Source organism: Mus caroli, chromosome 7 (assembly GCF_900094665.2).
Source record: "Mus caroli chromosome 7, CAROLI_EIJ_v1.1, whole genome shotgun sequence".
NCBI classification, from domain to species: domain Eukaryota; kingdom Metazoa; phylum Chordata; class Mammalia; order Rodentia; family Muridae; genus Mus; species Mus caroli.
Window position 1 is genome coordinate 146,757,385 of NC_034576.1, and position 22,482 is coordinate 146,779,866.

The 22,482-nt window shown below is 50.0% G+C and overlaps 1 protein-coding gene across 3 annotated transcripts in view; it reads right to left on the minus strand.

Annotated features, from left to right (window-relative positions):
* Positions 1-119: 119 nt before the first annotated feature.
* Ano1 (anoctamin 1) overlaps positions 120-22,482 on the minus strand; it is a 146,781-nt gene continuing 124,418 nt past the window's right edge. For all 3 annotated transcript variants that reach the window (XM_021166442.2, XM_029480047.1, XM_029480046.1), the window contains 7 exons: positions 20,594-20,694; positions 19,661-19,806; positions 15,251-15,403; positions 8,861-8,913; positions 7,153-7,337; positions 4,405-4,510; positions 120-1,846 (listed from right to left, as the gene is read on the minus strand). In XM_021166442.2, the coding sequence (XP_021022101.1) occupies positions 1,580-1,846; positions 4,405-4,510; positions 7,153-7,337; positions 8,861-8,913; positions 15,251-15,403; positions 19,661-19,806; positions 20,594-20,694 (1,011 nt within the window). In that variant the 3' untranslated portion in view covers positions 120-1,579. The remainder of the gene's footprint in view (positions 1,847-4,404; positions 4,511-7,152; positions 7,338-8,860; positions 8,914-15,250; positions 15,404-19,660; positions 19,807-20,593; positions 20,695-22,482) is intronic.

A 22,482-nucleotide genomic window follows, 5' to 3' on the forward strand; every position in this document is an offset into this window, starting at 1 on the left:
AAAAAAAAAAAAAAAAAGGTTGGTCGTTTTCAAATCTGCTGTATTAACCAACCACAGGGCTCATCCGGGACTTTGGGGGACAGGAGCAGGTTAGGAGAAGAACAGTCAGGAGAGGCCAGTGTTGTGTATTCAAATTTATTTTGATGAACGCTCAGCCACAGTCTCCTGTGGGTGTGTATACATTCAGTTTTGGTTTTTTTTTTGTTTTCTTTTTTTAGGTTTTTTTGTTTTTGTTTTTGTTTTTTAAAAATGGTTTCTGTAAAAGAATTTTTGGTAATTATCTAATTTTGGATACAGTAGCTATATACAAAACATCATTGGAAACCACATCACTGCACAAGAGAAAATAGAAGCATCAGGTCTCATGATTTTAGCAAACAGTGAAAACCTTGGAAGCCTGAGACTCGGACCCCAGCTGCCAACTATAGCACTGTCTGCCTTGCCCTAAGACGAGTGCAGGGAGTTGCCTTCTCCAGCTTGGGCGAGAGAGACACTTCTGGCAATGGTGCTGAGAGGCCTTGCACAGCTGACTAGCACATCAAATGAAGCTGGCCCATGAGGCTTGTTTTAGAAGCTATTACAATGGTAAGTGCTGAGGGTCTCATCCCCACGAGTGAAAATATAGGTGTGTTACCAAAATAGAAGCTTTTATTGAGAAAAATCTTTGGTAGTAATGATCTTTTAATTTCCTATCAGTATTTGGTTAACTAATGAAATAAACTCCTTCCACCTTCAGCTACAGAAAGAAAATCCCTCAAATCCATCACATTATTGATTTTTAGACAAAAACCAATAGATGGTCTAAAAAGCAAAAAAATGAATCCACAGAGGCCCCAGGGCTTGGTGAAGCCCTCCAGCCTGTTTAGAGATGCCCTGCCTGTCACGACAGCTTGTCTCACAAGGAGGACATCAGCTTCATGTGAGGGGCCCTTGAGTGGCTTGTGTGTAGCCTGCCAGGGACCCCAAGGGTGCTGGACAACTGGGAGCCCCTGTACTCCTCCGTTACTGGAGTACAATGTGAAGCCTCCATGTGTGTGTGCTGTGTGGGTGGTCAGGCACCTCTGTTTCTGACCCCGGGTCTGAACTTCTGAGCTCCCAGAAGGAAAGACAGTGGAGTCTTCCAGCTTGTCCAACTAGAGCAGGTGACATCTTTGGGAATCTGAGTCTGAGTTGTTCACCCTTCTGTAAAATGTCAGCAGGTTCCTAGGTACCATTCTGCATCTATCCCAGGGCATCCTTCAGACTAAGGATGCTGACTTGGCTCCTTGCCACTGCAGGGGGGCTCTATGTTCCTCCATATGTCTGTGGAACATGCCTCACCCTGTTCATCCCCATCACCAGCCATCCTTGGCATTGAATACTAAAGATAAAAACTTCCCTGCATAATGGCCTTGTGCAAAAATGAGAAGAAACAGAAAGAAGAAAGAAGACCATTGTCGCATCAGAGTGGTCCTCCACACATCCAGACGACACAAGAGCCACAGGCCCTGGTGGGGCTAAAAGTGCTGGCTTTGGAGGAAACTGAGTGGTCACTTGGTGATAGTCAGAAGCCTGCTGGCCTGCTGGCCTGTCATCATGGCTACAGCGCGTCCCCATGGTACTCATAGCTGGGGACCGGGCTGCCATCGCCTGCCTCTGGGTGGGTTGTGGGGCTGTGGTTGTTACAAGGCACATCCCTTGGCTTCTCCTTCTCCATCCACGTGTCCAGTAGCTGCTGCTTGCCCTGCTCCTCACGCATGAACAGCTCCACCATGAGAACCTTCTCTTTGTGGATCTGCTGGCTGATGTCTTTGGGGATATCAGGGATCACCCAGTCCACAAAGTCACTCATGAACATCACCAGGTTCTGCAGGGAGAGCAGTGATTAGGGGTGGGGCGGGAGGTGTCTGAGGAATGCCTCAGCCTCTGCCTAGTGTCTACATCACCTGTGTACCCTACTCACACACCTTCACCTCCTTGTCTCATCTGTGTATCCCACCTGTGTACCTCACCTGTATACTACCACCTATGCACCCCACCTGAGTACCCTCACCTGTGTACACCCACCTATGAACCTGTGCACCCCACCAGTGTACACCCATCTACACACCTGTGCACCTTTACCTGCTTACTCCCACCTATGCACCTGTGCGCCCCACCTGTGTACACCCACCTATGAACCTGTGCACCCACCAGTGTACACCCATCTACACACCTGTGCACCTTCACCTGCTTACTCCCACCTATGCACCTGTGCGCCCCACCTGTGTACTCCCACCTGTGCACCTTCACTTGCCTACTCCCACCTATGCACCTGTGCACCCACCTGTGTACTCCCACCTATGCACCTGTGTACCCACCTGTGTACTCCCACCTATGCAGCCCACCTGTGCACCCATTTACATATCCTCACCTAGTGCCCCACCTATACACTACCTCCTGTCTGCCTGTTCTACGTGGCAAAGCCCATCCCTTCACTTTCTGTCCCTGTGTGCACCTCCATTCCTCCAGGTCTCAGGTTCCCAGAAGGTATAAACAGGACAAGGAGGTGCACGGGAGACCTGGTGTTTTCTTTTTCTTTTTGAGAAGCTGGGGATGAAGCTGGTTCTTGCACTCTACTACCCCTGTTGGCCTACTTGAGGAATCTGAACTAAGTTGTCAAGAAAATGCTCCGAAAGACTGATTCTTCAGCGTTTGAGGTGCATTTGTTGGCACCTGAGCATGGATGATTCACCTTTGTTCAAAGGTGATTCCCCTAGCTATGCTCCCGGCTCTGAACAGTGGGACAGCTAGGAACCCTCTTCCTTACCCTTTTCCAGCTTGGCTGTGGAAGTCAGTAACCAGCCATTTTACAGCTATGGGTCTGTAATTTGGTGGCTGGGGCAGTGTGTGCCTGCTGAGATGGGCAGAGCTAGCCTCACTGCAATCCCTTTCCACTACAGCCCTGCCTGCTGTGCTATCCACTTAGCCCAGAGCAGTAGTCCTCAACCTTTGGGTTGAGACTCCATGGGGAGGGGTCACATATCAGATAGCCTGCTTATTAGTTACATTACAATTCTAACAGTACCAACATTACAATTATGAAATAGCAATAAAATAATTTTATAGTTGGGGTCACTACAACATGAGGAACTGTATTAAAGGGCTGCAGCATAGGAAGGTTGAGAGCCGCTATCTAAGAGCTCATTAGCCCTAATATGTACTGGGTAGTTCTCTGTCAATTTAACAAAACCTACAGTCATTGGGTAGTGAAAAAAATGCCTTCACCTGCATGGCGTGTAGGTAACCCTGAAGGACAGTTTCTTTGTTTTATAAAAATTTTTTAAAAGTTATTTTTCTCTAATGTATTTGAGTGTTTTTCTTGAGTGTATGTGCAACTTGTAAGTGCCTGGTGCTCAGGGCATCCAGAAGAGGGCATTGCATCTCCTGGCACTGGAGTTATAGATGGTTGTGAGCTGCTATATGGATGCTGGGAATTGAACCCAGGTTCCTTGGAAGAACAGTTGGTGCTCTTAACTGCTGAGCTACCTCTTTATATGAGGTGTTTTCTTGACAGATAACTGAAATGTGAAAGGGCCTAGCCCACTGTGGAAGGAGCCATCCCTGGGCAGGTAGTCCCTATAGAAGAAACAAGCCTAGCAAAACATAGGGAGCAAGCCAGTAAGCAGCACCCTCCATGGCCTCTGCATCAACTCCTCCTCCAGTTTCCATCTTGACTTCCCACAGAGATGATGTCACAAAGTCTTCCCCCAGGTGGTTTTGGTCATGGTATGAATCACAGTAACAGAGAAGGAACTAAGGCATTACCCCAATCCTAGCCTTATGTCTTCTGCACCCACTTCAGTGAAAGGTGAATGGAGGAGTGCCAGCCCAGCAAGGGCGTGTAAGGAGCTTAGCAGTGAGTACCTGGTCTTGGAGTTTCCCAGCTCTGGCATAGATTTCCCTGATGCCAGAGGGATGTGCAGGGACATGGCCCAGGCAGCACACATGGGCCTCAGTAATTCTTCTCTGGCCATTCAATCAGTGTGTGTGTGTGTGTGTGTGTGTGTGTGTGTGTGTGTGTGTGTGTGCACATATATCTGGAGTCAGCCCAATAGTAGGTGCTGCTAGCCAGGGTCTGGAGTCATCTGAGAGCTGCTGCCTCCAGTCTGAACTTGCCCTGGTCTGGCCCAGAAACCCAGAGGGAGACGAGCAGGCACAGAGACTGACTTCTCCTTCCTGCAAGCCTGCTCAATGGATCTTACGGCTCTTACCAGGTGACCCTTTCTTTGCCTGTTCTATGACTACTCAGGTTCAGGTGGGTCAGCGTCCTTTTCAGAGTCCCTGACGACATCTCCTGCCACTGTCAGCTCCCCCTCCCCTATCAGTACTTCCCAAGTGCTGTCCTTCTTCAGAATTAGACAGACATCCCCAACACACACATACCTGGAAGACAATGACAAATGCCAGTCGGGCGGCCAGGACAGCCCAGAAGTCTTTGGAGATGTCGTACTTGTGTTCTGACCATGGGGGTTCCCGGTAATCTTTATACCTGCAAAGGGTACGAGGAGTCACGGGTAGGTCAAGTGGATCTTGGGCTCTCGAGAGGAGCTTCAGGACTGAGATGGCTCTGTGGCTGGCTGCAGTGGTGGACTGCTCTCTGCCTAGGAATTCTCTCCATGTTGGACAGGGTGGTCAGAGCCCAGGGGCTTGACATAAAACAGACACCAGGGACTTTGAGCAATTTTAGAAGTGTTAAGACTCTGGGGACTTTTTGAGACAGACTAGCTGCTGCAGTGCGTGCTATGAATGGATTTGAGCCTTTAGGGCCAGGGTGGGATGTTCTGATTTAAATTGGTGTTTGGTGTTGAGTTAACAATGGATGATACATTTTTTCTTTTACATTTAATTATGTGTGCATGCGTGTCTATGAAGGTGCATGTGGTGTTCTCACAGGCTAGGAGGGAGTGGCAGATCGCACTGCAGCTGGTGATACAGGAGGTTGTAAGCTGCCAGATGTGGGTTATGGGATCTGAACTCTGGTCCTCTGGAAGAACAGTCAGTGCTCTTAGTCACTCTGCCCACACGGCTGGTCTTGATTGTCTACTTGACAAGATTTACAATCACCGTGGAGGGCTGGGGAGATGACTCAGTGATAAAGACAGTTATCAAACCTGACTGACTACCTGAGTTTAATTCTCAGGATCAACATGGTAGCGAGAGAGAACTGACTCCTGAAAAAGTTGACCTTTGCCCTCCATGTGCACCATGGTACATGTGCACCCACCCATCCACCCACTCACCCACCCACCCACCCACCAACCAACCAACCAACCAAAAGCAGACAAATGTTATAGAATGATCATGGACCTCTGGGCAGGTGTGAAGATGTTTCCAGACAGGTTTAACTAAGGTAGGAAGACCCATACTGAATATGGGCATGGGGTTGGGGGCGGGGGTCCCATGTGGGCGGAGCCTTCCCATGTGGGTGGAGCCCTCCCATGGGCTGGGGTCCTGGGCTGAAAACAAAGTAAAACAGCAAGGCTTCCTAGCTCTCTGTTTCCTGACTGGATACAATACCACCAGCCCAGCCACATCACACCCTTCTGCCCTGACTTTCCTTAGATTGTGAGCCAGAATGGACCTTTTCTTCCCTAAGTTTGCTTTTTTTGTCAGGTATTCTGTCACAGCATCGAGCGAGATCCATAACTAATACAATACAATTCCCAAAGTCAGGGACAGGCCTCTAGAGCAGCTGGGATGTCCCAGGCTGGTCACTATCAGCCGGGGCTGAGGAAGAGAACACAGAAAGAGGCACCTGGCCCCAGATGCACAACCTTGATGCTCAGCTCCCATTGACTGTCAACTTGCTGTGTGTTCCTCAGCACCTGCTTGGCCTCTCTAGGCCTCAGCCTGAGCATTCCCTCACTTGTTTGTGTCATGAGCATCCATCAGGAGCTACCAAGTCCCGTCCCCATCCCAGAGGACACATTGGTAAGAACACAGCAGATGGGGCCTTTTGTTCTGGAAGGGAGTTGGACAGGAGTCTCTGGGGCCTGTTTGCCATGGAACTACCAGCTCCCCAGATGAAACTGGCTGGGGACAGTGGCAGGTGCTGAGCAGAGGTTGTATCATCACTCTAAGAGGAACAAGCGTCCTGTGCTTCCAGTGTTACCACAAATGTCTGTTTCTCCTTTTCCTTCAAAACCTTGGATCGCCTGGAAAACTCTTATGCATCCCTGAAAGCCCTTTCTATAGCTCTTCAGTTACTAATCTCCCATCAGTCATAATGACTTCTAGAAGATTCATTTTCTTCTCTTACTTAGCTTTACTAATCAGCCCTCCTCTCACCCCCATGGGGAGGGAATGTGCTCTCTCAGAGCGGATGGGGCTGACCTGGGCTATGCTTGCTTTAGCTCAGAAATAAACAGGGGCCTGCAGGGATCCCAGGTCCTAGCTATTGCTTCTACTATGCTCTGGGCCAGCTTGGGCTCCAGCTTTGGGAGGTGGCTGGGGTGGGCGCATCTGGTGTATGTGGGAAGCTCAAGGTGCCTACAGGATTATGATCCAGGTGGTGGGAAATCTGGCTGGAACTGGAGCTGGGGACCAGAGCTGGTCTCTGTTTTCATGAGACCAAATCATCAGGAACATACACACACACACACACACACACATAATGTATATGAATATTTGTGTACCACATGAATGTCTACTACCCATGGAGGCCAGAAGAGGGTTTCAGATCCCCTGGTGCAGGAGTTATAGATAGTTATGAACCACCTTGTTGTTCTGGGACTCAAACACAGGTCTTCTACAAGAACAACAAGTGCTATTAACTGCTAAGCCATCTCTCCAGCCCATGTTGTTGTTTGGAGACAAGATCTGATATAGCACAGGCTGGCCTCAGTCTCAATATGTAGCTGAGGAGGGCCTTGAACTTCTGATCTTTTGTTTTCACCTCCCAGTATATTACATTTGAGACCTGGTCTCATGTAGTCCAGGTTGGCTTCAAACTCATAGCAATCCCCCTGCCTCAGGCTCTGAGTATGGGGTTACAGGTGTGTACTACTCCTGCAGGCACTTTACATGTAAGTACTCATTGAGTCCTGCCCCTGAAGAAGCCTGGCTCCTCCTTAGCCTTTCCCAGTTTTCTTTGCAAGGGGCTCTCTTCAGAAGAAGACATGAAGGCAGTACCTGCAGATCTGAACCTCATAGCCCAGGTCCAGTGGGTCATTGGGTGCTGTGCCATTCTGGAAGTCGCTGACATTGAAGGAGGAGAGTGTGTGGTTGACAAAGCCGTGCATGGTCCCGTTCTGACTGTACATATAGAGGTACACCAGGCGAGGGATGAAGTCAGATGTGAAGGAGATCACAAAGGCCTGCCAGGGAAAAGGAGTGAACACGGATCCAGCGTGAGGTAGGGTATGGCGGGGCAGGGGAGCCACATGAATGAACGAATGGTCAGGAGGTTCCTACCCTACTCTGCAGCTTGCAGGAGCCTGACTGTCTATGGTGATGATTCTCCTTGGACTGCAGGGACCACAGGGACAGTGGGCTGCCTCTCATAGGCTATGTGACTTCTGGGCGCTGTCATCCTTCTGTTCTTGTTCAATTGGTTGACTGTGCCCACTGAGCACAGACCTCACCTCCTGGGCTTGCTAGGGAAACTCAAGAGTCCAAAGAAGGAAGCTGCAAACTTTAAAGTTTCTGTTTACCTCTAAGGCAGATCTGTCTCTGCAGTGACTTCACACAGAGGCCTGAAGCCCAGCAGCCTCTGATGGCTAAGTTGGACTTGGCTATGTCACCTGCCCTTTCTGTGCCTTAGTTAGTTGTAACAGGGTGCTTGCCAGCCATATCTCTTCCAGCTGTATGCAGAGTATGGTTTGGTATGTGGCAAGAATACAGAATATTCTGGGAGCTCCTAGCATTGTTGCAGTTGTCCTCAGTAGATGTCTCATGTATGCCCTGGCTTTGCACAGGCTGTACTCTGGGGCATCTTCATTTTGGACCCTACTGTCACTCTCCCAGAGGGAAGCATAGATATCAAGTTGTATTTCAGGCCTTCCCAGTTCCTTTAACAAGGTCCTCAAGGCCTTCATTGGAGAAGTGGGCAGTTGGCAGGAGGGAACAACAGGGTGGAGTTTGGAGGCTCCTAGGAGCTCAAATATTATCCCTATGTCTGGTGGGGACTGTATTTTAGGTGCTTCTGCATTGGATGCCCTGGGCCTGTTACTGTTCTGGGAGCAACCCCTACTTCCCATGTGCACAGGGTCTACATATGGGGCTCAGTCAGTGGATGGAGAGGTGGGAGGTTATAGAACACTGCTGTGAATGGTGGAGGTCCACTTGTGGTTCCCACATTTCTGAGCCAGCCTTGGGCTTTGCTGCAATTATATGGAGGCTGTGAGGACCACAGTGGCCAAGGGCTATGCCACTCCTGACCTGAGGCCATTACGATGACTTGGGAAGACATGGTCATGGGCTGGGAAGAAAGCCAGGAGTGTAACACTGGGGTTGATGGAGATAAGGGTGCTAGCTTGTCTCTCCCTTCTCAGCTATGTTACAAACGGGGTTGTTTGTTTGTTTGTTTGTTTGGAGACAGAGCCTTATGTAGCCTAGGCTGGACTTGAACTTTCTATGAGGCTGAGGATGACTTTGAACTTCAGATTCTTCTTTTCCCACCACCCCCTGCCACCCCTAGTGCTGGAAGAACGGGTGTGCTCCACCATGCTGGGTTTACTCAATGCTGGGGATGAAACTCAGGCCTCATGCCTGCCACACAAGTACACTACCTATTGAGCCACAGCCTTAGTCTTCAAGTGAGGTTTCTAAAGAGAGACATCCCTCCCAACAGCCTGGATGGTCTCAATGCCCAGCCAGGATCCCCACTCCCATCACTTACATTAATGATGACAGCCAGCTTCCCAACACCTCTGAGGATGTTATACCAGATGCCTAGAGAAGAAGCAGATTGGAGTGCCTGTGGTCAGGTATATGATTTGTGGTGCCCAGGAAGTGCCTGGGTGGGCCCAACCTAGCAGGCCCTGAGGCAGATAAGAGGGCTACCACCAGCAATGCTGAGGAAGGCACAGGAGGAGCCTAGGGACTGCCAGTGCCCTTGGCTACACTGTGTTGCAGTCACCTAATGGATTGTCTATGAGCAACCTAATGGGTAAATGCCTCACAGGGTATCTGTTAGACAACCTGGTCCCTACTGACCCTGGCCCTTCCCTGTGAACCCGTCTTTAGGTGCTCAGTACAGGAAGATCCCTTTCCGACGGCCAGTGATTTGGCTCCAGCGCCAGTGCTTGAGCAGCTGTGGCTAGGGCATCCTGACTGGTGAGGCTAGGATCTAGCCTCAGAGTTGATGGGTATCAGTGTTCAGCCAATCACTGCGCTTGGATATGGCCTGGCTTCCACTCCTATGATCCCAGATGGGCAGAAGGTCTATACCTAGTGTGGTGGGACCTTGTTCCTCAGCTCTTCCACTGGAAAAGAGAAGGTTCAAGGCCCAGGAAGGAGGCAAGGGACTGGTTGGGGCCATAAGGCTGAGATTCCTACAGGGAGTCCCAGGCCCTGCATGACCCAGCCCCGACTTTACCCATGAGGTTGGGTGTGCACCCAGGGGCCCTATCCTGAAGTGTACTCCATTAGGCCAAGAGAATGTCCTGTCTATATGTCACTCCCAGTACTGGATCCCAGGTCTGACAGCCCTGACATCTCTACCCTTGGGGAAATTATGGCAGGTGTTTTGTTCCAGGTGTGGTGTATGGCCCAGTGCGACATGGTGACCTCCCTATCTAGGAGCAGCAAGGCAGCCTCCAAAACCTCAGTTTTGAGCTTCACACTGGTGGCCCATGAGGCCAGCAGGTATTCAGCCCTGGGCATCCCAGCAGCCAAGGTCACAGCAATATACATGTGTTAGGTACATACTCCTGCCCCAGTCAGAGATGATCCTAGGTTAAAACAGTTTCCCTCACAACAATGAGACTCCTGTGATGATGGTGGCTCTGTCTAGTTTCCTGCTAGCAGAAGTGTTAGGCAGACAGATGCTGAAAGCTAAAATCCCATAGGCATGAGGGAGCCAACACTAGGAGGGGAAGGTATCCCTGTTGGGCCATTGCAAATATATTTCAGTAACCGTGGGAACACTTCGTGCCTGGTCTCTTACACGTCAGGAGCTGAGAGCTGTTTTATAGACTCAGAGCAGGCTGTGGCCTATGCACTCTTGTGTTTCCTGAACCCTTACATAGCATTTACCCATTAAGTGTTTGTTGACGGGCTGCAGGATTATGCAAAGCTTTTTCAGAAAACCAACCAACCAACCTCCCCCCCCCCCAAAGCAAAAACCAAAACCAGAGGAAAGGACACAAAGAGGCAGGCCTGTTGGCTGCACACTCCTAAAAAACTGGTGGGCTGGTGAGATGGCTCAGCAGATAAGCACTCCTTTTGCCTAGGCTTGATGACCAGAGTTCTACCTCCTGAACCACAGTGGGAAACAGTGGGGAAATATGTAAGAAATAGTTCCTGTGGAGTTCCTGTGTCTGACAGTGGTGGCTCCTGCAGGTCATCTGACCACATCTCTTCCCTACATACAGGGAGTCCCTGACACTTGGAGCCACCAGACACTTCTTCACTTCTTACTGCTTTAGCTTCTTCCTTCCTTCTTTCCTTCTTTCCTTCTTTCCTTCTTTCCTTCTTTCCTTCTTTCCTTCTTTCCTTCTTTCCTTCCTTCCTTCCTTCCTTCCTTCCTTCCTTCCTTCCTTCCTTCCTTCCTTCCTTCTTTCCTTTCTTCCTCCTTCCCTCCCTCCTTCCTTCCCTCCCTCCCTCCCTCCCTCTCACCCTCCCACCCTCCTTTCCTCTCTTCCTTTCTCCCTTTTTCTGCACACCCCTTCTCTCTTGGTCTCATGTGATCCAGACTACACCATGAGCCTGTAGGCCAAGGATGGTTTTGAACTTTTGTTCTTCATGCCTCTACTTCCCAAGTGCTAGGATTACAGGTATGTGCCATCGTGTGTGTGTGTGTGTGTGTGTGAAACCCAGGCCGATGTACATGGTAGGCAAGCACTCTACCAAGGCCAAAGCCCTAGCCAAGCCAAGGTGTAGTTCCAGATGGCCTCCATCTTACTTTATGTGACTCAAAGTCTGCCACTGCTGTGTTTAACAACTGGTAAAACTCACATTGAAGCTTATTTTATTAACTTAAAACATAAATCTATTTTTGAGACAGGATCTTACTCTATTAGCCCAGGTTCTGGCCTGGAACTCATTATGTAGCTTGGGCTGACCTCGAATATGCAGCAATCCTCCTGCCTCATCCTCCTGAGTGAGCTTGGATTTACAAGTATGGCTATGCTCCATCTATAGATATGCTTTTTTTGTTTTGTTTTGTTTTGTTTGTTTTTTTGAGACAGAGTTTCTCTGTGTAGCCCTGGCTGTCCTGGAACTCACTTTGTAGACCACGCTGGCCTCGAACTCAGAAATCCTCCTGCCTCTGCCTCTCAAGTGCTGGGATTAAAGGCGTGCGCCACCACCGCCCGGCTTTAGATATGCTTTTATTTGAACATTTGTTTTTAATTTTCCGGAGCATAAACCAGGAATAGACTTGCCAGGTGACTGATAATTCTGCAATGTACTTTAATCTCAGAACTCCAGTCAGAATGGGAGGGGAGAGTTCCTCCTTCCCCTTCTTATTTGATTGTTTTAGACAGGGTCCCACAGTGTTAGCTTTAGCTGACCTGGAACTCACAGAAATCCACCTGCCTCTGTTTCCTGTTGGAAACATCAAAAGCATGTGCCAGAACAGCTGGCTAAAGTCTACTTGTACTTTATTTATTATTTTTGGAGACAGGCTCTCACGTTGCTCAGGCTACCTTGAACTTGAGATGGGGAGCCCAGAACGACCTTGAATGTCTGACCCTCTTGCTTCTATCACTGGAGTGATGGGATTAGGGGTGTATGCCATTACATGTGCCTCTTTTTCTCCTTCTTCCTTTCCTCCTCCTCTATCACTCCAGAGGACTCTAAACCCCATTTCCAATTGCTTGACAAAGGAGCATGCTGGGTAAGCCAGGCTCTCCATGAAGAGTATGGCACCTACTCACCTCAGTGCTGGGATCAGCGGCTAGGGCTTCTACATGCAGTATAGCGTAGGGAGTCATTACTGCCTAAAACCCTACATTCTGGCGTCCCCTACACATACTGTGTTGGCCCCCAACAGAGAATCCCTCCCAAGAGGCCATGTGATAAAGGCTTCTGTAGTCAGGAGCATAGTTACTACTAGCCAGGGTCTGTGGGGGTGCAGGCCAGCGGCGCCACTGGGTCTCCTGTCCCCTGGGAACACTGTCCCAAAGACTCTGCATGGATCAGAGGAGGAAGACAAAAGCCCCTTTGAGCAAAAGGTTACTGCACAGGAGGCCACAAACAACCATGTGAAAGGCAGATCATGCCTCAACCAACTGGGCAGGAACCAGGAAGCAGCCGCTGATCCGTGAGGTCTGGGAAAAAGCAAGGAGCCTGGAGGCAGAAATTCTGAGGGCACACCAGGAGCCCCATGGGGGTGGGGAGGACAGGGAAGCCAGGAGGCCACCCACATACCCTGTTCGGCTTGGTGGGTTTCTAGGTTTTTAGGGATAGCCTGCCTCTGTCCTGAAACAGACTTCACCAAATAGTGGCACATACACTGGGAACTGTACCAGGGGCATTTTTGCAAACTCAACAGGGCACAGTGTGACCATATGCTTTTCTTCCTTTCCAGCTATGGGACAGTAAACTGAAGAGTTTCTAAAAATTACCTAGGAGAGCCCAAGTTCCCTTTGGGCCTCCAGCATTCAGTACAGGGTTTGCAAAGTTGACCCTCTATTCATTTATGAGCCAAGGGGCTCTGGTTTTCTGGGCAGTGGGACTCAGACTCTGCCCAGGTTCTTTTCTTCCAAGGTTTCTCCAAGGGCCCAACAGGTGGAAAGTTCCAGGAGGATTTTGCAATAGACACATCTCTGGGCTTGTCTGAGAGCAGGGTTTGGGGCACCCATCCTGCTGCTCAGACGTGGCCCAGGGCTGCTTCTGTATCTGGAGGATGGCTTTTAAATGTTAAGAATAGAAGGGATTTGGCCTTCCACTGAGAACAGTTGTGCCCCAAAGCTGAGGTAAGCCAAGAGCTCCTGAAGGGCTCTTGTAGCTATGAGTTACCAGTCTAGCCATGCCTGAGTGTGGCTTATGCTGACCACAATGGGGCAGAGTATGGGACTCTGGGGGCTGAGAGGATCAGTTTGTCTAGAGAATTTCAGTGCTTTTAAAGTCTGTGGGCATAATCCAGACCCACTTGGGTGTCTGTTTCCATTGTCTGAGTTGCCTGGGTAAGAGGTGGCATCAGGAAGCCATAGTGTCTGGGCATAGGATGAGAACCTTGCACATGAACCCTGGCTCTGACCTCCTCCTCATCCAGCACCATGTTTCTAGGCCACTCTCTCCAGGCTGGGGGCAGGAGTGGGGGCGGGGGCGGGGGCAGGGGCAGGCAGGGGCAGGGTGTATGTTTCTACAGGCTTATAGCAAAGATGTGAGTAAGGCTATAGAACCAAACAGATGAAGTCACCATAGTTCATGTGCTTGACTGTGACCATGGCAATTCCATCCAGCTCACTGTAAAAGATCACAGGGTGACAGAGAGGCCCAGGGCACCTTTTCTCAGAGGCAGTTGGGAGACTGGAAGATGTGCTTGTCCCTGGCAGGGGCTGGTCATGCTGCCAGAAGCCATGGATGGCCCAAAGAGCATCTAGCCTGACAGAGACACTAACTAAAGCAAGAGAGAATACGGAGTGGATGGTATCATCTGAGGGTTCCCACAGGTGTGGCTGGTACTACCCAAGGGTTCTCCATGGATGTGCTGGGGGCTGGGAAGTGTCTTAGAGAGGCCAGTGCCACCCCAAACAGTCTCGAAAACTCCTATCTGGGTCACAGAACCTAACCCAAAGATCCCTTATCACTATGGAACTATAATCTCTATGGCTTCCCTCATGTGACTCAGTCTGCACAGAGATGCCCTTCTTACTGAGGCTGTTCAAGAGGAGATGGATTAAAGGATAGTGGGTCTCACTGTAGGATAAGGAGGACGCCATCCTAACTGGCTCTGGTTGTGGCATGCATGGCATCTGGAGCTCTATGAACTCCATCTTCCATGTCCTCTACTCTTCCCAGATACACCCAGTGTCTCTCCTTAACTGCCACTGATGATGGGATGCTCACTACCAGGGGGATGTGTGCTCTTCCTTTGATGCTGTGGACTATTGCAGCACTGTGTATCCCACTCTCTATCTCTCCCCCTATCCCCATTCTCCATGTATAACACAGGCAGGAGAATCAGGGCTCATAGTCCCACACCGAGTTTCCTCCTGGCCATGAACTTCATGGGTAAGTCATCAAGACAAAACTATACTTCCTTGGCTATGGGAGGTATCCTCTCAAAAAACATTTCTTTTAAGGTTTTAGTGTGTGTGTGTGTGTGTGTGTGTGTGTGTGTGTGTGTGTGTGTGTGTAGATACCCTTGCAAGCCAGAAGGCGGCATTGGATCCCCTGGAGTTGGAGATTGTGAGAAGCCCAACATGAGGTTAGTTGGTTAGATGGAGTTAGGTCCTCTGTAAGAGCAGCCAGTATGTCTAACTGCTGCACACTCTCTCCAGCCCCAGCTACTTTCTCTACCATGAGGTCTGAGTGCTGTAGCATACAGGAGGCAGGGGGTACTTGCTGAGCAGTTAATGCTCTGTCTCCATTGCTCTATCTTTTAGCTCTGGGGCTACCCCAGTGTTGGAGGATGGGGTGTTGAGAATAAGCATAGAGAAAAATGTCCCCTCATGTATGTCTGATGCACCCCAGGAGAGTCATCACAAATTTACTTAAAACATGACTTTTGGTGTGGTGTGGTGTGTGTGTGTGTGGTGTATGTGGGGTGTGTGTGTGTCTGAGAGAGATTTTTTTTTTTGGTAACTCTGTTGTGTTGCTCTGGAACATGAACTTTGAGGATGACGATGTGATGTCACAACACCATAAGATTATTGGACATGCCTGGGAGACCTACATGAGTGGATGGCCAAGACAGGCAGATGGCTGACAAATAGTCCCATATGTCATTGGTAGCTGACATATCTTGGATGTTGGGGGACCAGTGGGACACACTCAAGATCTTGCACCACTTGGGAAGGTGGTGGGAAAGCCCTGGTAGGGAACACAGGTCTGGAACCCACTGGCTTCTCAAGACCCCCTGCTCATGTGCTCTGAGTCCATCTCCCAGCTCACTTACCGATGTCTTTGGCTCTGATGGCTACTGGTCTCCGTAGCTCGGTGACAAACTTTTTGGCATCCAGGCGGATCTCAATGATGTTGTTTAGCAGGGCGAAGAGTGGAGCCAGAGGGAAGGACGCAACAAACAGGGTGACAAAGCCGAACTGAATGACTGCAGGGAGAGCACACAGTGTCAGCAGTGCGCAGTGCAGTCACACGGTGCCCTGTACGCTGTCAGCAGTGCAGCTGTGCATCGCCCTGCACACCACAGGGTGCCCTGCACACCACACTGTACCCTGAACACCATCAGCAGTGCAGCTGCGTGGAGCCCTGCAACCCCGAATGGTTCAGACCAGGGCTGCCTGGTACCCTACCTCAAAGGAGTTGACCTCCATGGACCTGCCTGCCTCCAGAGAGAGAGAGAGACAGACAGACAGACAGACAGACAGACAGACTATCATCTTGGACAGTGCCCAGGTCCCGGGAACTGAAGACAGAAGTCTCTGTATCTGGAATTCAACATGGCTGGCTTTGAACTTGTGACAATCCTCCTGCCTCAGCTTCCCAAGTATGGCACTGTACCATCATGTCTGGATTATTTGTGTGTCTGTGCATATATGTGCACATTTGCATGGGTGTACATGTGTGCATGGGGACCAGAAGACACTGTAAATGCTAGTTTTCAGGTGGCAACTACCCCTTTTCTATTTCTATTTTTCTTTTCTTTTCTTTTCTTTTCCTTTCCTTTTTTTTTTTTTTTTTTTTTTTTTTAAGTAGACTCTTTCACTGGGACTTGGGGCTCATAGTAGCCTAGACTGACTGTCCAGGGAGCTCTAGGGATCCTCCTGATTTTCCCTCCTCAGTACTAGGATTACAAGCATACCACCACCACCACCCTTGGCTTGTTACAAGGGTTCTGGGAACTGAATTCATGTCTTCATGTTTGTGCAGAAAGCACTTCATGTACTGAGGCATCTTGCCAGCTGTACACTGTGTAATTTTTATACTTGTTTATAAATGTGCTCTTGTCATGTTCACCCTGGTATGACTCCTGAGTTACATGCATGCTTGAAGTTCACAGGTCCAATCTTATGAAGTCTCTGCTCATAGGCAGATCCAAGTAGGCGCATGGCCTGGCCTGGCCCGGCCCATCCCTGTGCCCAAATCTCCCTAGGGTCAGGAAGACCTGCTCCCATAACTGTTTCAAGAGTCCCTCCTTTCTTCTTCCATCAGGCCTAGGAGAGTAGGAGGACATGTCTTCTGGGACTGTCCCAGCCTTCTGTCCCCAGGCTTCATGTTGCTGTTCACCAGCTCTGGGCTTCTTCAGTCCTAGAAGCCGCAATCAACTTGAGTTGAAACAGGTCAGGAAAAGGTCACTAGAGGGATGAGAGTCGGAGAGCTGGTCCAGAGGCTGTATAGTGGGACCTGGTCCAAAGGCTGCTCCGTGCCAGGGGGTAAATAAGGAAGCTACAGAATGTCACTCCGTGCTCAGATGGCTGAGTATGGCCATTGTTAGCAAGGTAAGCAGGGCAGGAGGCTGTGGGAACTGTCTCCCAGATGTCTTGGTGACCTCTCTTTGGCCCTAAAGTATGGGCAGTGGGATGGGATGCCTCTGCTGAGGAATGTAGGTGTTGGTGTGTGTTGGTGTGTGTGTGTGTGTGTAGGTTATGATGAAACAGGACCAGCCATGTGCCATGGTTATGTGCATGAGGCTCAGGCTCAAGGTTGCTGCTATAGGTGGGCTTTCCCACTTTAAAAATTTTTTTTTTGACACAAGGGCTCATGTAGCCCAGGTTGGCTTCCAGTTTACTATATAGCTAAACATGACCTTGACCTTCTGATGGGTCTGTCTCTGCTTCTCAAGTGCTGGGATTGCAGTACATGTCTGCACTACCATGCCTGGTTTATGCTGGGGATTGAACCCAGGGCCTTGTACATGCTAGGCAAGCACTCTACCAAAGGAGCTACAGTCCTAGCCTTGGTTTTTCCACTCAGAGTGATGTCACTGCCTCATCCATCATGAAGGGGATGAGAAAGAGAAAATGGAGGGGAAGTGGGAGGGAAGGATTCTGGAACTGAAGCCGGTGTGGGATATCCTTCCATCCATAGCTGTGAGCCCCCATGCTAGCCTTAGATTTCCTGGAGGACAAGATGGCAGCTGATGTGACCAAGAGAGAGAGCCAGGCTAGTAGTGCACCCTGGTGCTGGGCTGGGGTAAGCTACTTGACACATAACAAAGAGACCTTTGTCCCTGAGATCTCCTTATTCCTAAGCCCTGGAGAATCATGGGAGCCTGAGGTGAGAGTTCAGTAGTAAGATAACTGACCACATCTCAGTCAACCATAGGGTGCTTCTCTGTGGTATCTTGTTTCCAGAGCCTCCTCAGAGAGTGGAGGCCTGACTTTGTGGGTAAGGGAGATCAGTACCCAGACTCTACTGGCCATGGATCTGGGGATGAACAGGGAAAGATAGGAGCCTGGAGTCCTGTTTGCTCCCCACCCCCATACTCTCCTGAATTTTGAAGTGAGATGATTCCAGCTGGGAACATGAACAGAGAGTGGCTGGGAGGTGTTTATGGGGGCAGAATGCTCTGGCCATTGTGCTGTAGCCTGGAGGTCACCATTGTCCTCTACGCCAAGGCAGAGGAGCTCTGTGGCCACATACCAGGCCTGCCTTGCTTTTCAGCACTGTGGATAATGCAGAGTCCAGAGCAGCCCCTTCCCAGCCAGGACCTGATACTGCATGCTTTGAGTCCTATCAATGGAGGCTGAGGCCATGCCAGTCTAAACCCCCTCTGCTTGAGTCTTCCTGTCTGTGCTCGCTCATCCATATGTTCAGTGACCATGCACTGAGCATCTGCTGTATACTCAGGCATTCATTGAGTATCTGCTGTATACTTGGGCCCATTCTAGGGTAGGGGACAACAGTCAAGAGTGAGAAGGAAAGATCTTCCCTCCATAGGGCTCCATCCTTCTGTGAGACAGACAGAAAAAGGGGTAGGGGGGGGGAAGGGCAACTAACTTATGATGTCAGCTGGATTTAAAATGGAGCCAGAGGAGGAGTTGGGTCCTAGGTATGGGGAAGGACTAACTTTTTTAGTCACTGTGGTCAGAGAAAACTTTTATTGGGGGATACTCAGAGTCTCCCAATAAAAGGAAGGAAGGAAGGAAGGAAGAAGAGAGAGGATCCATGCAGGTATTTGAGGGAGAGCATTCCACTAGAGGTATCTATCATAAAGGCAGAGGCCTCACTGTAGGCCTGAGCTACATGCTTACAGAACAATGTGGAGTTCAGTGTGAGGACAGCATAGAGGCCCAATGGACAGAAGGGAGCGTGGGAGGCCCCAGGGCTGCGTAGGCTGCACAGGCTGCACAGGCTGCACCTGGCTTTCCCCATCACTCAGTATCCTTCCATGCAGGGATTGCATTAACACTGGCTGTTAATGAGGCTTATCCAGGCCTCCCTAAGAGGACTGGTGTCATGTTAGGGTCACAGCAATCCCAAGTAGAGACAAGTATCTTGGTTATCAGGAAGAAGAAGAGAGAAGTCACAGACCCAAAGAAGGTCTCTAAAAGTGTGTGGCTATGGTACCCCGAATGCTGGGGGCCTCCAACAGAGCTGGTATTGCTGTTGAGGGAAGTAGAGGGAGGAGGAATTGTTGCTTGGCCTTGTGTGTCACACTGTGTGGCAGGTGACCATGTGTTGCCTGTCCTGGGCCTTTGGAAGGTGAGTTTGGAAGAAAAGGGACAGTGTTTGTAGTCTGGAGGAAGAACAGAACCCAGAGCCAAGAGTCAAGGCCAGGCATCTCCTGTCCTGCCTCTGCCTGACATCTGTGGAAGGGCACTGAGGGTCAGGTCATGGGCATCCCAGCCCACAGCCCTTTCCCTATTTTTAACGTGGTAGTCTGTTTCCTGTGTGAAGGTCAGAGGTCAACTTCCTGTATCATTCCTTAGGTATGGCTCATTTTTTAAATTTTTTTGGCCCCCATCTCTTACTGGCTTGGCATTCATCAAGCAGGCTAGGTTAGGCTGGCTAGTGAGCTTCAAGGGTCCTCTTGTCTGCCTCCTCCATGCTAGGATTACAAGGATACATCACCAACTCACTCTCTCTCTCTCTCTCTCTCTCTCTCTCTCTCTCTCTCTTTTAAATGTAGATTCAGGGATTGAACTTAAATCCTAGAGTTGATAAGGTAATTTACTAACTGAGCCATCTCCCTAGATTGTTTTCCCTTTTTCTGTTTGTTTTGTTTTTTTGAGGCTGGGTCTCACTATGTAGCCCAGGCTGGCCTCAAACTCAAGAGCAACCTGCTTCAGCCTCCAGGTTCTGGGATCACAGGCAGGCATCCATCACTGTGCCAAGATCCATAGTCTTTGTCTAATCTGCATCCCCCATGGCCGGTGCCCACCGCCCTGGCCAGGATACTACTCACTCATTTCCATGTACTCGGGTGTGAGGCCAGCAAAAGGTTCGAGGTTGAAGTCCACCTCATAGCGCTGCTTCCGCTTCACGTACTCCTCACGGTCTGAGGGGCTCTGCCTGCGCAGCTTCAGGTAGCGGATGAACTTTTTCATCTTCCTGCAGGGGGCGCTGTGTCAATAGGCAGCCAGGGGTGGGGGCTGCACTCACTGCACCTCTGAGTTATACTTATACTGCTCTGTCTGCTCTAAGCCTGAACCACCGTTAGTGTCCTGAAAGAGGCATCTTTTTTTAATTGTTGTTTTGTTTTGAGCCAGGGTCTTACTATTAGCCCTGGCTGGCCTTGAATTTACTATGTAGACCAGGTTGGCTTCAAACTCATAGAGATCTACCCTTCTCTTCTTCCCTAATGCTGGGAACAAAGGCATGTGCCACCATGCCCGGCCCGATACCTGTTGGAAGGGGACTGAAAGCTCTGACCTCCTCCCAGAGGCAGCACAGCTCTGTTGGTTTCCTAAGCTGCTGAAGGTCAGAGAGAACGAGAGGCCACCTATCGCCATGGGAGGCCCCCAGAGGGGACCAGGAAGTGTGGGCTGTGCTATGCCCCTGTGGACTCTCATCAGTACACTAAGGTCCCGGCTCCAGGGAACCTGCACCCCTGAGGAGCAAGATGAGGGGATTAACCCCTGGCTAGACACTCTGCCACTCAGGAGCCGGCATGCAGCTAGGCTGTGTGGCCCCCTGAAGGTGGGACTCCATGTCTCCTTGTCTACAACGGGGCAACTTTTGCTTCATGTCCCCTCCCCATCTTTCTCACCTCCTGGTTTCTGATGTCTCCTATCCCCAAAGAGGCTGATGCCTCACTTGTCATAGAGGCCACTTCTAGAGTCCACTCAAGCCCCCGCCCCCCACTGCTATGTCCCCACCCATAGCAGGCACCACTCACGGGATGCCGATCTCGAAGAGATTGTTTTGGATCAGCTGCTTGCCCAGCATGATGATGCTCAGCTGGATGCAGAGCTCCATGAGGCAGCCACCTGGGGCACACTGTAGGGAAGAGGGCCCATTAGGTCTGGCTGGTTCTGGGTCGGGGGAAGGCTGGCCCTCAACTTGTGGGGTGACTCATGGCCTCATAAAAGTTAGGTTAGGGGCTAGGGAAATGGTGGATGGGTAAGAGCACTTGCTTGCAAGCAGGAATATCCAAGTCTGAATCCCAAGCCAAGTGTGGCTGCATGTTATCTCAGCATTGTGGGGTCGAGGCAGATGCAAGAGGACACAAAGATCTCTCGGCGCAGTCATCCTAGCTGTAATAGTGAGCTTCCAATTCAGTGAGAGGCCCTACCACAAAGCATCAGGAGAGTAGTAGAGGAAGACACCTGACATTCTCCTCTAGCCACCTCAAATGCACATTATCTGTACATGTGCTTGTGCATATGTGTGCACACATGTCCTTGTGCATGCGTGTGCACACACACCCACACACACACATACTGGGGGTGGTTCACATCGGCACCTTCTGAAACCTTGAGAATAAAACCTAATTTTGGGAAGAAGTCATTGCCCTGCTTCAGTGACCAGTGTCCTCAGGAGAACACAAAGACCCAGAGGGAGACAGCACTGGAGTGATGCAGAGAGGGCCACCAAGAAGCCAGGCTCGGTGTCACACACCTATAATCCCAGCACTGTAGAAGTGGAGGTAGGAGGAGCAGGAATTCAAAGTCAAACTCAGCTATGTTAGATCCAAGCCAAGCTAAGCTACGTCAGACCTCGTCTAGAAGAAAAGAATAGGGTATTGTTGGCTCAGTCAGCGAAGTGTTTGCCTTACAAGCATAAGAGGATGCCATGCAAGAAGCAAAGCACACGTTACAGACTTTCTGTAAACCCCACACCTGCAGAGGACTCCCTGCAGTGCCTGAGCCTGTGGTCAGATAACTGAAGCAGACTACCTTCTACTACTGAGTCATCTGTGTCTGACGCTCATCCCTTTGTGACTCTTCCCACTTCTCAGGAAGGCCAGTGTCCTCTCTAGTGTGTGTGTGTGTGTGCATACACACATATACATACTCATGTGCATGTGACAAGCACATGTGCATGCATGCATGTGGAGGGCAGAGGTCAATCTTAGGAGTCAGTCATTCCTCAGAAGCCATGAAGCTTTTTTAATTATTTAATTTAATTTTTTACATTTTTATTTTATCTATATGAGTGTTTTGCTTGCATGTGTGTCTGTGTACCATGTATGTAAGTGCGTGGTGCCCATGGAAGTATAAAAAAGGGCATCAGATGCCCCAGGACTGGAGTTATAGATAGCTATAGTGTAGGTGCTGGGAATCAAACCTGGGTCTTCTGCAAGAGTAGCAAGTACCTTTACCACTGAGCAGTCTCTCCAGCCCCCACGCCTGGCCTGAGTTCAATCTGGAGAACCATGAGGTGGAAGGAGAGAACTGACTTCTGCAACTTGTCCTCTGGCTGCCACACATGTGCTGCAGCATACACACAACAAATAAGAAATTGCACTCAAAATAAGATTAAAAGGGGGGCTGGAGATATGGCCGTGATAGTAAGAGCATTTAAATGCTCTTGCAAAGGATCTGGGCTCCCAGTATCTGTATCAGTCGACTCGTAACCAACTGTAACTCCGGTTCCAGGGGATCTGATGCTTTCTGATTTCTGCAGGCACCTGAACATATCTGATGTACAAAGCTCTTGCTGCTTTGACTTCTGCTCCATGATGCCCTGCACCCTAGGGCTGTGGGCTGAAATCAACCCTTTCTCCCTGAGGATGCTTTTATCAGGATGTCATTCACAGTGACAGGGAAGAAACTATGACATTAT